The sequence below is a fragment of the Argiope bruennichi genome, chromosome 1, assembly GCF_947563725.1.
Source record: "Argiope bruennichi chromosome 1, qqArgBrue1.1, whole genome shotgun sequence".
Taxonomy (NCBI): domain Eukaryota; kingdom Metazoa; phylum Arthropoda; class Arachnida; order Araneae; family Araneidae; genus Argiope; species Argiope bruennichi.
The window spans coordinates 16,758,288-16,771,631 of record NC_079151.1 but is presented as its reverse complement, the minus strand read 5'-3'; the positions used below and the strand labels follow the sequence as shown (position 1 = coordinate 16,771,631).

General features: G+C 28.5%; 1 protein-coding gene across 3 annotated transcripts in view; it reads left to right on the top strand.

Annotated features, from left to right (window-relative positions):
• Positions 1 to 13,344, top strand: part of LOC129982445 (long-chain fatty acid transport protein 1-like) — a 96,458-nt gene that overhangs the window by 73,768 nt on the left and 9,346 nt on the right. For all 3 annotated transcript variants that reach the window (XM_056093068.1, XM_056093067.1, XM_056093069.1), the window contains exons 2-6: positions 6,334 to 6,484; positions 8,605 to 8,842; positions 10,079 to 10,237; positions 11,790 to 11,859; positions 11,966 to 12,167. In XM_056093068.1, the coding sequence (XP_055949043.1) occupies positions 6,334 to 6,484; positions 8,605 to 8,842; positions 10,079 to 10,237; positions 11,790 to 11,859; positions 11,966 to 12,167 (820 nt within the window). The remainder of the gene's footprint in view (positions 1 to 6,333; positions 6,485 to 8,604; positions 8,843 to 10,078; positions 10,238 to 11,789; positions 11,860 to 11,965; positions 12,168 to 13,344) is intronic.

Here is a 13,344-nt window from a genome sequence, read left to right as displayed (position 1 = left end):
GTGTGTCGGATTTCATTGGGTAAACGCACACTTCCTCGGGTTAATGGGGTTGCATAAGCGGAGCCCTGGCTACATTGAAAGCGTCCTTCCTCATTGGAGGAAACAATAGATTAAAAGCGGCCGGGAATTGGATGGCTTTCAATTCAGTGAAAGTCATCTCACGAGTCCATTATCGATATTCATTAAATTTTAATTTATTTCAAAGTTTTGTATAAAAATCCATTTCAATAAATTTATATAAAAAAGATAGTTTTGTATCAATATATACTAGAAATAATCATGGCCCAGAACTTCCATTTGCGCAATGTTGAAAACGCGGAAAATTTCTCATTATTTTATAACTTTTTCAATATTAATAAGGCGGTAAAGTTAAGTGATTCACTGTGACCGAAAATATTTTATTAAATTAGATGAAAAATATTTAAATTGTAATTTCTCTTGCTTATCGATTTTAATACCTAATGGTAAGATCCAGACTTCGTGATGACGAGTTTGGGACCTCATTCCAGAGCTGCCGAAGACCTCCCGTGCATTCCTAATTAGCCATGGCTCTTTTTCACCAACTGATGTGATATGGAAATTTATGAGTAAGAATGTAGGCAAGTGCGTCGTTATCGTCATTTGATTATGCTTTAGAAATCGTGAGATCCCTTCTAAAATAACCCTCATGCGACGTTGAATAAGGGCATTTATTTTATTTAATATACCGTAATGTAGTAAATGTATTATCTATTTTCTAATATACTCTTTTTACTGTAGATGTAGTAGATTTTGCAATGTAAATATATCGGAAAACAGTTTTAATGGTGTTTAAGATTTAATATTAATCAGGTTTTCTTTCAAACAAAGTAACCGAGCAAAGTTTCAACATGACCGGGCGTAAAATATTTATGAACTAAAGAATTATTTATGGTAAAGAACATTAATGAATGGGTGACGATGTTGTCACTCCTACAGGACAATCATTTGTAGTTCCAAAAATTTATTTTAAGTGAATTTAGTATTGAGTAGATGATCAGGCTTTCATTAGAAAATTCTTTTGCTTCTTTACCTCTCTTAAAATATCAAAACTTAAATTATGAAATTTCAATGCTGTCCCAGGCAAATGATTTTGAGTATCACTGCACCAGTCTTCCTAAAATAAGGTGATTTTAGATCTTATCAGGTTTTTAGTAAAATATAAATAAAATTGATCTGGTAATCTTTGGTGATCAACTGTTCACCTACCATTTATATTTTTAAAACCATCGGCAAGACAAAGAATTGTTTTGCCCAGCCACAAACATTATATCGATTTCAAGTCTTATTTCATATTAATGCTAACACCGGTCACATGGATTTCATATCGTATCAGTGAGATCCTGCTCCACCCACCCACCATCCATTTCCGAGTGAAATTTCAAAAGCATGTCTTGGCTTGTTTGGCAGTTACAATCGCTAAATAAAATATTAAATTTACTGATTTTGCTTATTTCAATTTCATACGAAAGTTCAAAATGCCTTCTCGATCTGTCACCAAAGGTCCATTGTTCCTCCTACAACCGTTTTCCAGAGATAGATATTCTTAGAAAAATTTCTACGGCACCTGAATTTAAACCATAGTTGTTTCACAAATCTCTCTTTAGATATTTTCGATGAAAATAAGATATGATAATAGATTTACACTATTTTAGAGCTGCTGAGTAGATCTAGGATTATGTGTTTTATATGTTGGAAAATTAGTATGACTTCTATTTTGGACATTGCAGATTCAAGCGGTCTAATATTTTCCTTAATCAATTGCTAGTCTGATTCTTCTACAAACAATGTCTTGTTATTCTTAAAACTGTTAAACTCTAAAAATCCGATAGTTCTCCCATAATGAACAAGTTTTTCTATAATATATTCCACCGTATATTACTTTACATTATGAATAGAAACATCTTTGAATATATTCCTGCAATAGAAATAATCGTACCTGTATTTGAAATATGTGTAGTTTTAAAGAATTTATTAAATTTCAGTGATAAAAATGTTTTAAATGTTCACCTGTAGCAATGAAATCAATTATTTTTGTCGTCATAGAGGCATATTATAAGCAAGTCCTCTTGCCATTTAACTACTTGTCTTGCACCTAATTTTAATATAATTTTTATTATCATGTGAGAACCTGATATTGTTTTGGTTAGGGGATTTTGAAGCTCGAAATCGCGTAGTCAGTGAATATTAAAGTTCGAAATCGCGTAGGCAATGAAGAAAGCATAAATGACAATTTTCTTTATTATCTTTTAATCGCATATATTTTTACATGCTTTTACCAGTATTGCTTTATTAGTAAGTATGCTTCTTTGACAGCAGATGCGTTTTTAAAAGATTGACGTAGAACTATGACATCATCTCAAGATCGATCGAGCTCCAAAACTTTGTCTGCCAGCTAAAAAAATTGAAAATGAAAATTTTTTTTAAAAAAAATTATCATATATATATATAGAGAGAGAGAGAGAGATAAAGAAGATAGAGACTGACAGAGAAGTCTCGTGATTGTTTCAAACCAGTTTAAACTGGTAATGATTTAAATGAATTAAGACAAATAATAAAAATAATGTTCTCGCATAACTTGAAATTTGCGATCGTAGATTTCATTTTCATTTTTTCTTTTTCAAATTGCATAATGGATTGCAGAATTAAATAAACACGTAGCATTAAAACTTGTTCCACGTGAGTGGAAATAAATCCCTTTGTCCCAGACCTTTATTTGGGTGATTGGGTAGGAAGGGGTGGGTCGCTTTTTTTCTCATCCCTTTTTTCCTCCTGTCATTCTTGATTGAATTTGCATGTATTCATTGTTTTCAGATTGCACTTGAAAGGTAAAAGGCGGCAATGTCGAGCTTTTTGTACATTCTAATTTTTTGTTAAATTTTTTTATTACTATTATTTTCTTTTTTCATCTTTCTTTCTCTTCAAATTTTTCTGTGTAAATGGGTTTTTACGTTGGGTTAATGGATCTTACTTGAATGTCAAGCTGAGAAAATGACGTCTGACCAGCTGCAGAAGAAAAGAAAGGAAGAAAAAACTACTTCAATTTGCGTAGGAGCTTTTAAGTTTATTTTCCTTAACCTTACTTTTCTTTCCTTCTTTTGAATTTTATTTTTGTAGTTTTAAAATGAGTAACGAATTAAACTATTCTGTTTCATCTTGCAATATTTCTCTAATATGTAATGCATTATAAAAATTAAATATTCAGACTTTTTCACCCTATATATATATATATATATATATATATATATATATATATATATATATTGCGTGACATTTTTTTATTAGTGGAAAAGATATCATTCTGCGAAATTCCCCGTTGTTTTGATCCCCCTCCTCCCCTTTCTAAAACTTACATGGAGTCACATTGGCAAGACTTTTTGTCTTTTGGTGAAGAATTGCTGATTCAAGGCCTCATTTCTCTTAAAGATTCGTCTTATTTTGTAACCGGCGTCCTCGCTTAGGGGTTACGCGTCTTCCCCGTGATCTGGGCGTCCCGGATTCAAGTCCTGGTTCGGACACGGTTGTTCATTACCCTGTGTTCTATCTGTGAAGTGTGTGAATGAGCCCCCTCCCCATATAAAAAGGGGCTGTGCAAGCGAGTGTGTGAATGTCATCTTCATATGAGCTAGATTTCTGCCCTCGTATGCGCAGGGATCTTTACCCTCAGAAGCTACTGCACCTCCCTTTCCGTTGTAATGCGGACACGACGTAATCATCATCTTATTTTGTAGTCTTGGTGCACGTTAAGTCTGTTATCTTGAATGCTTAGGTTGCTGTGGTGGTGAAGTTAGGAGAGGGAGATGCAAACGCAGATGTCTTTTTTACCATTTGAGAACAATTAAAAATTGCTCCACCCAATGAAGTTGAAGAATTTTATGCAAACATTTCTATATTTGATAAATTTTGTACATTGTATTTTAAAATAAGATTTTCCCGTATTCTTTAAAGTTGATATACCAAATTATTTTTTAGTAAAAAATGTGGTTACTTTTTGTGCTTGGTTTTGTATAATTTTGTTTTTAAATTTTTAACAGTAATGTACTTTTTTTCTCGAAAAATCAATGCTTACTCAGATAAATATTGATGTTTTGTAATGGTATTAGCATTTATTACCTTTTATATTAACATATAAGATAGAAGTCGTGGCTAAGCGCATTTGCATGGTTTTCACTGAATGGCATGAAGAAGACTGATCTACAACACTTGCAAGTATTTACGCTATTGTTCTCATATTTCTTCCTTTTCAACTATCAGTTTGTTTCAATTTGTCATATCAATCATGAATGATAAGGAAAATCCTTATTAAAACTTAACAACCGCCGCGACTGAGAGTTTGATTCGAACTCAAGTGAGAAGCATGAAACTGACAATGATGAATTGGTATTTAAAATTGGACTCGAATTCGATTGTACTTTCCATTTTTTCTCCCCTTACAATGCTATAATTGCATCAATCTTTCAATTTCTGCCCATTCAGTGATTGAAGTTTTATGGTACTATCCAAGTTGTTAATTGTAATTCCTTACTACAAAAATATAGTTCGGATGTTGAGAGCCTATATACGAACTCTATTCTAGTCCCTGAACGTCGTTCTTTCGATTGCCCTAGTTGACAGTGTAGTCGAGTCTCTGTTCATCACTCAAAAACTTCCATTATGGATAAAAGTCGTTAAATATAAAATTGTAAATTGAATTATAAATACGGGAAGAAAAGACTTGAATTTATCTATCCACTTTGGAGATTTTAGCACATATGCTTAACTATGAAAATGTTATAGTTTTAATACAAAGATAACATTTTTTCATTAGATTTTTTTAACTATTATTAAGATTGTACCAAATAATATGTGTGAGATGTCGTCCCTTTCGTAATATCTCAAATACTGTATATGTTTCTTTTTATAAAAATTTTTTAGTATCCACTTCATTATTACCCGCATTGCAAATCTTATCATCAATTTGCAAATAATTCGAAAAAACAAGCAAACAAAAATTTCATTATCGATAAATATTTTTAATTCTTAATGCTCTGCTTTCTGTAATCATAACGCAGTTGTTCGTTATACAAGTATTATTAGAGGAATGTAACTTTGTGTGTGTATGTATGCGTGTGCGTGCGTGTCGAAAATGTTTATTTTGAACAAGTTTTAAGTGGTGTGACGGAAAATGCTATAAGCGTCACTACATTCCCTCCCCCCCTTCCTTTCTTTTAGTGTTGCAACTCAGGTATATAATCAAAAAGTTCATATTTGAAGGTTAAAATTATGTATAACTATGTAAGGATAATGCATTACGCTGTGCGTTTTTGCTTTAATTATATGCACAAAAGTTTTTACTTTGGCTTTCAAGGACTCCTTAACCTCGAAATTCTCTCCCCATAGGTAATGTGCGTCTTTATAGGGTGTCATTTCATAAATATAGCGTTAATTTTTTTTTTTTACTGTTTATTTTTTAATGGGATTGTTATGCTTTTTACATTTTATTTTATACAATACTAATGTCGTGTTCTTATGTCACTTGTTGCTTCGTTTAACTTGATATTTTATTTGTAAATACGATATTTTATTTTCGTCATAATATTATGAAATCGCTGAAATTATTTGTAAAAAGTTGCTCCTTCTTTATATATATTTGCTTTACAATTCTTAGATTGGTGCACTTTATAATTTTTACAAATAATGGAAAATATTCACTTATTTTTCCTTTATTGAATGAACAATCCATCTCCATGTGATCTGTTATATATTGATTATTCGAGATTCATTTCTATCCGTTAAGTTAAACACACAGCTTCCTCACAGTGTACAGACTGTTGAGATTTAATATGTCACCGTTTAACTCCTTAACAGTTATGCAATTGGAAACTAACGCCAATGCATATAATGTGAGAAATCGGAATTTTCTCATAATATTATTGACAAAATTCTTCTCTGCGTTTTTTTCTGAATTTAATTATTGTGTTTTCTGTTGTGCATTAGATTAGAATGGGTCGTTTCGCTTAGCAGACTTTGCATATCAAAACACAATTTCTTTTGATTTGTCATTCAATGGCGTTTAGTTCTTAATTGCTTAACATATAAAGTTTTATGATTTGCCGATTTGAGGGGGTGGTTTCGGAGTTCATGAACTCAAAGTTCTTAACCTCCAGATCTTACAGTGTTAAGGGAAAAACCAGAACAATTACAATTTTGTGATTCACCTATTATTTTTATTATAGTTTTATTTTATAAGTGTTTGAATATTTTATGTGTTTAATTTAATTTTTTCCCCATCATATATACTGAACTCTTTATAAATGTCTCCGTTTTCCATTTCAGGGCCTTATATCGGCTTTCTAAAATGAAAATGTTTATTCGCAAGTGCAGGAAACGCAATGCCACTGTCGGTGAAATCTTCCAAAGTCTAGTCAAGAAACATCCAAACAAAACGTGCATAATGCATGAAGACAAAAAGTGGACATTTCAAGATGTAAGTTCTTTGAGATTTACTAATGCTTTGCCCCTTTAAAGTAAATTATTATGATTAGCTTAATTTACTACCTTTCGTAAGCTTTCATAAATTATGATATTTGGTTGAATAATTAAAAAAAATGCCTTATATTACTCTGAAAATAAATTACTTTATTTTAAATATTAAATAATTTTAATTTCTGTATTTGGAAACACAGTTAGTAGCGTAGAAATTTTGGTAGTTTCACGTTTCCTACCTTATCTAATGCCAAAGATTCGAATTCACGTTTAAAGGGTTTTCATCTTCAATACGTGAGGATCTCAAATTCAAGACCGGATTGTATTTAAAACGTGCTTTATGCGATTGCCTGCTGTACGTTAATTATGTTTTTAATAAAATAATCTCACACAGTTGTGTCATAGAAATTTGAAGAGTAAGAATTCTAGAAGAAATTCTAGTTGGCGACGGCTGGATAAACAGTACAAAATGACGAGATTTAATCCTAAATAACCCATGTGCAGCTCAAAACGAGTCGTTAGTTTAACTAAGCTAAATTACAATTAACTCTACTTCACCTTGGGAAAATGTTATAAATAAGAAATCCACAAACTTCTTTTTAAATAATTGTGTTCTCGTTTAAAAATATCATTACACCTAAAGGTGTATGTGACAGAATAATATAGTTCTGTATTGGCAATTCCTGTGATTGCATCACTGCCTGAATTCTGCTTTTCAAAATCCCAAAAAATGTTTTTTTGAATAACTATGTTTCAGGACTACATTTCAGGATTCATTACATGCAGTTCTTAATTCTTTCAGTGGATAAAATATTTTTCATTGGTTACTTGAACAAAGATTTATTTATTTTGCTTAAAAACAGAAAAAAAGAAAAAAGAATGAATTATGTTTTTGGATAATTTTTAATAATTTAAATAAACAGCACTATTATTATTTTTATTTTAGCTATCATTAATTTGTCAATAGTGAGAAAATAATTCTAATTAATCCTATATATATATATATATATATATATATATATATATATATATATATATATATATATATATATATATATATATATATATATAATATAATATAATTTTAGTTTTCAGTTTCAATTGTGTGAATCTTTTTAAATACTCTAGTGAATTCGGAAAAAAATGTTTCTAAAAAAATTTGTGCTTAAATTTTAACTAAAATATTTGTTTTAAAAATTATGATAAGATTATTAACTTCTTAAATTCTTCAAAATAAATTTAAAAATTCATACAAATATACATCCCTGTTTAGTGAAAAATTAATATTCACTATGCCTCCTCGTTACATTACCTAAGCTACTATTACCTTAAAGCATGCATTTTTTTAATTCATATCCATAAACTGTATTTTTAAAACTAATATTTTGCTAGATTTTGTTATTTGATGTTGAAATGCTGTGATAGAATTCGACAATTGTGTTGATTACCATTTGCTATCTAAGTGTAGATTTCTCTAATACTGTCTTTGGAAAAAAAGAGGAGGTGGTTCAATTCCAACACATGTTTTATTTGCAAAATTCTTTCTTGCTTTACTATTCTTGTGAATATAAAGTTCTTTGTTTGAAAAATTGTCAAAACTTTATATATTTCTTTGGGTATTCAATTTTAATTATTTAATCTAAGCAAATATATAATATTCTAAAATGCCCCTTAAAAAAGCTCATCAAACATAAGGTTATTCTTAAATCTGTCTTAGGAAAGAAGTTCTATCCGTTTCAAAAAAGATTAATTTAAACTATTTTAAGTTTGTCCAAACTAAGGGTTTCATATTCAATCTTATAGAAAATATCTTTTCATTAGATATAATTTCTGTAAGATTGTATATATACATTTCTATGAATATATATAAGTTTGCTATAACAAATTTTATTCTTTTCAAGTTTTATGTTCATTCAATAGTATCCTGTGTCATCATAAAATATTTGTTAAAAAAATAATTATGAAATGGTTTTCTGAACAATGGCTATTACAGGAAATTCATTTACTCTTTTCTGAAAAATTCATTATATATGTATATATCAAAAACTTTTATTTTCAGTATTTATTTGATTTAACAAATTATTTTATATGATTGTGGCTTAATTGTACATTCAATTTCAGATTGAGGATTACAGTAACCAAGTTGCAAACTGTTTCCATAAACTTGGTTTTCAGTATGGTGATGATGTGGCCTTATTTATGGACTCCAAAGTTGAATTTGTTGCCATATGGTTAGGATTGTCTAAAATAGGTGTTGTTCCAGCTCTTATCAATTCCAATTTGAGACAACAATCTCTTGCATTTTCAATAACGGTAGTGAATTGCAAAGCTGTTATCTTTGGTTCAGAGCTTATTCAGGGTATGTTTTTATCCATTTGTGAAATATGTCCTTTCAAATCCAATATTTTTAAATCTGGCCTTTTTTTTACTAGCTCTGTAGTTTGGAAATTTAAGTAATTATACATTTATGTAAGTTGGAAAGAAATGTATCAGGATATTTGAATTCCAAAACTTAAAAAAAAAAATCAGTGTTTTTTTTCCCCTCTGTACTATTTGGATATTAGCTCACTTTTTTCTTGCAGTTTGAAAAAGCTTTTTTAAAAAATCATCAAAACATTAATTAATCTTGTTATAATTTATTTTTAAAGTTTACTCTCCCTTATTCATATGCCATTCAGAAATCTTAAAAAAAATATTGCTATTTATTTAAACAAAGTAATAGTTTATCTAAATTTGTCTTCCCATGCTTATATTTTGAAAGTATTACTCTTTTTACTAATCCTTCATTATAGAACCTTTTTTTTTTTTTTCTGAATTTATCATTGTTTAATTTTGTTTCTCTACGATTGATTATTAAATTATTATAGTGCTTTATCAAGTTTGTAAAACAATTTTCATGCATTATTTTCCTAAATTTTGTTAATTTTTTTATTTTATTTTCCTTTATATATTTAAACCACAAAAATATCTGAATATTTATTATAGAAAATACATACAATGCATATAAGAATAATTAAAAAAAATCATTATGCTTCCCTAATGTAAAGGATTTAAATGTAAATATGTTTTCGCTTAACAAACAACACCATCTATCTCTATTCTCCAAAGTTTAACATGGGTGGGGGAGCTAAATTTTTATAACTAATGAGGCTGTTTTCCCCTCTGTTCTAAAATGAACATGAAACTGAATATTCATACTAAATGGAGGAGGGAATCTATCTCTCTATCTATATATATATATATATATATATATATATATATATATATATATATATATATATATATATATAAATTCATTATTGAAAAATTCTGTCTTCCTCTTGTAAAATTTGGAAACTTATGATTGGAGATTTGTAATGTAATGATTGTACTTAGGACTAACAAAATAATTTGTTTTGATCTTTTTAAATTTCCAGTTGAAGAATTCAAAATATTATGACAATATATCAGCCAAACTTGGTCAACATACTAGCCAAATTTATAATTTCATGAAATTTTGAATTACCATTTATATTTATTGAAACTGTTGTTGAAAAAAATCTTTTCTGTCAATAATATTTATTCTAAAAATTAAGACTTTTTTTTATTATTTCAGCTGTGAGTGACGTATCTCCATTGTTGAAAGATGTAGATGGACTACAGTATTTTTGTTTAGGAGAATTTGATTCTGCTACAGTACCGGCCAAATCTCTTGATACATTAATTCCAGAGAGCCCTACCACTCCACCCAAGCATCATAAAGGAAGCATGAATGGTTTGTATGATTTTTATGGTGTATTGAATTAGTGTTATGATAATGTGAATTCTTTTTATGAATTTATATATGAGCAAATCGGAAAATGTTGGCATATCGTTTTAGTCCAGGTCTGTAGTACTGTAAACTATCGGTAAACGGATGTTCCAGTTTTTTTGATAGATACAGATTAAATCCTTTATGGGTTCTCTTTTTCTTGTCTACAACTTCTAATGCTAAATATTTTATTTAGATTTTAATCCCTATGTAAGTGGTTTTCAAGTAACAGATATTTTAGTAAACTAAAAAAATAATAATTTAATTATGAGTTACAGAATCCTGAGAGTGACTCTTCTGAAAGTATCTAAAGGAATTAAAAAAAAAATAGAATCAAAACATTCTAATACATTGTGAACCAGAGTTATGAGTTATCAGCCAATTTCAATTAAATTGAACCATAAGAATGGATTATAATAAATTGCAAATGAATTTCAAAACATGATGGAAAATCTTACGAATGTTTTGAAATTTAAACCTAATGATTTTAGTTTTGAAAATTAGAATATATTTCTAAATATTATACAACAATTTTCAAAGTGAATATTGAATACAGTAACATTTATAAAATTTCAAAATTCATACATTTTCCTGAAGAATATAGTATAGCTTTATCATCAAAAAATTTTTTATAAGGATTTGCTAGCATAATCTATGTTTAAATTCAATAGTTTTTGTAATACCTTGGCATTAAACTGTTTTCTGTAATAATATTAAAAATAAATTAACTTATCGAGTTAAAAAAAAATTAGAGTGAAAGACAGAAATATTATTGAAATATATTTTATGAAATTCTGTGTTCAATACAGCCTTATAATTGTAATCTATACTTTTGAAATGTTAAATGCATTATAACCCAACTCCAGTATGTAATCTTGATGACTTAAAAGTTCATTGTTAAAAATGCCTTACTAATTTAAATTTTGCTACTTTCATGCAACAAGTATACAACAATTATTTTTATGAAGAGTATTTATGAGAATAACTTCAAAGTTTACCAATCTAATATTACTGGGCCATTTGTAATACTAACATTTTTCTGAGTTACTAAGCTGAATTTTGAAACTTAATTGTTTAAATCTTCAATTTTAGAGATAAAAATAACCGATTTTAAATTGATTAAAAAGTATTAATCATCTTTTTCAGAAACTATTTATGTGATATTCACAATCATTGTTTTATCTCATATCATTGGATAAATTTTCTCATTTATTTATGGTAGAAATATTGCTATGGAATTTAGAAAACAAATAGTGAAAGGAGAAAAATTAGCACAAAAATTTAAAATTACAGATTTTTTAAGAGTTAAAAAAAAAGTTCTGAACTGAGAAAAATGTCTGTGATAACTTAGGAACTAGTTAAAATTTCTAGAAAAGTGCACAAATCATCCCTTCAAATTTTCTCTCTTGTATTTTGTCTTTAACTAAAGTCTAGTACAAATCTTTTAAATAAATGAATGGGATACTAAATCATATTTAGTGAATTATTATTAATTTCAAAACAATTTTATTTTCAGATCGATTATTTTATGTTTATACTTCTGGCACTACTGGTATGCCAAAAGCTGCTATTATCAGACACAGCCGGTAATAATCCTTCCGTTTTTTTCCCCCCTTCTTTTTCTTTCCTTTTTTTTTTTTTTAATTTCAAGTAAAGTTTGACTTTTATAACATGTGACTTTTGCCACTTCAGATTTATGTGGTTGGGAGCTGGCATTCACCATATGAACACAATCCAAGACGATGATGTCCTTTATACTGCCCTTCCATTGTATCACACAGCAGGAGGTATCTTATCTTTATCTCAAACTTTGCTATTTGGAAATACTTGTGGCATCAGAAGTAAATTTTCTGCATCTAAATTTTGGGATGATTGCATAAAGTACGAAGCAACAGTAAGTTTATTTCAAAGAATTTAGTTTATCCTTCTTTTGTTTGTAATTGGGAATAATTACTTATGTTATTGACTGTATTCAAATTCATAAAAAAATGTATAAATATTTTGATGATATAGCTTGCAAAAACTGTTTCATTGATGTGTTATTATTAAAGTGCATTTGATATATAACTATGCTCTGAATCTCTCTTGTGCTATAATTGTGTTTAGCAATCATATATTATTTTATTTTATTATATGTGTGGGGATTTGGTGCAATGGCATCATAGGCATACCAAAATAATTAATTTTTTCACAGACTATAAATTTTTCATAATTTTCTAAAATGTGTTGAGGAGTCCAACCATATTTCAATCACAGATAGAGTTGGCTTTTTCACAATTATTGATATCAGTGAGTGTTAATTGGGAACAGTGATTTCAGAGAGCTTTTGAAATAAGCATGTGAACAATTCCTGTTGAGTCTGTGTTTATTTGTATTAACAGTAAGAAAAAAAATGTTGCTTGTTGAATGAATTGAAAGTTGACTCAGCATCAAGTGCTCGATCAGGATGGATGAACACCAAAATCTAGATAATAATTAAATGATTGATGAAGTAAGCTGCCTTTTAAATTGATTGCTGTAGTTTTTAACAGAAAATGACAGCATAATTAAAAACTAAAAGCATAAATTATTTTTAAAAAAAAACATTAAAAAGAAAGGGTGAATTAAAAAGAAAGGGAGAAAACATCATAAACACTCCACACATATTTCACTCTTATACATTTGAAATTAAACCATATAATAAAGATATAACAATTGGCAGCATATATACCCCTTCCCAAAGTGCTCTCAAAGCATGCATCTGAATCCAATTGATAGATATTATTTGATTGTTCTCGATGGCATGAAAGTTCAGTAGTATCAAAAAGGATAAACAGATCTGCTAAAATTAAACTTTATTGTAAATAAAAAAATATAAATTAATGAGTAAGTTAGAAATTATATTTCTCAAGATATGAAATGGGGAAAATTATGTATTTTTTAAAATTTTAGAGCACACATTAGAAAAATAAAAATAATGTAAAAAGAAAAAAAAAATATCTTAAAATATAATTCATTTGAAATTTTGAAGATGAAATTTATGAAAGTTCAATCTACAACAAAAGTTTGATCAGAAATAAAATTTTCTCATC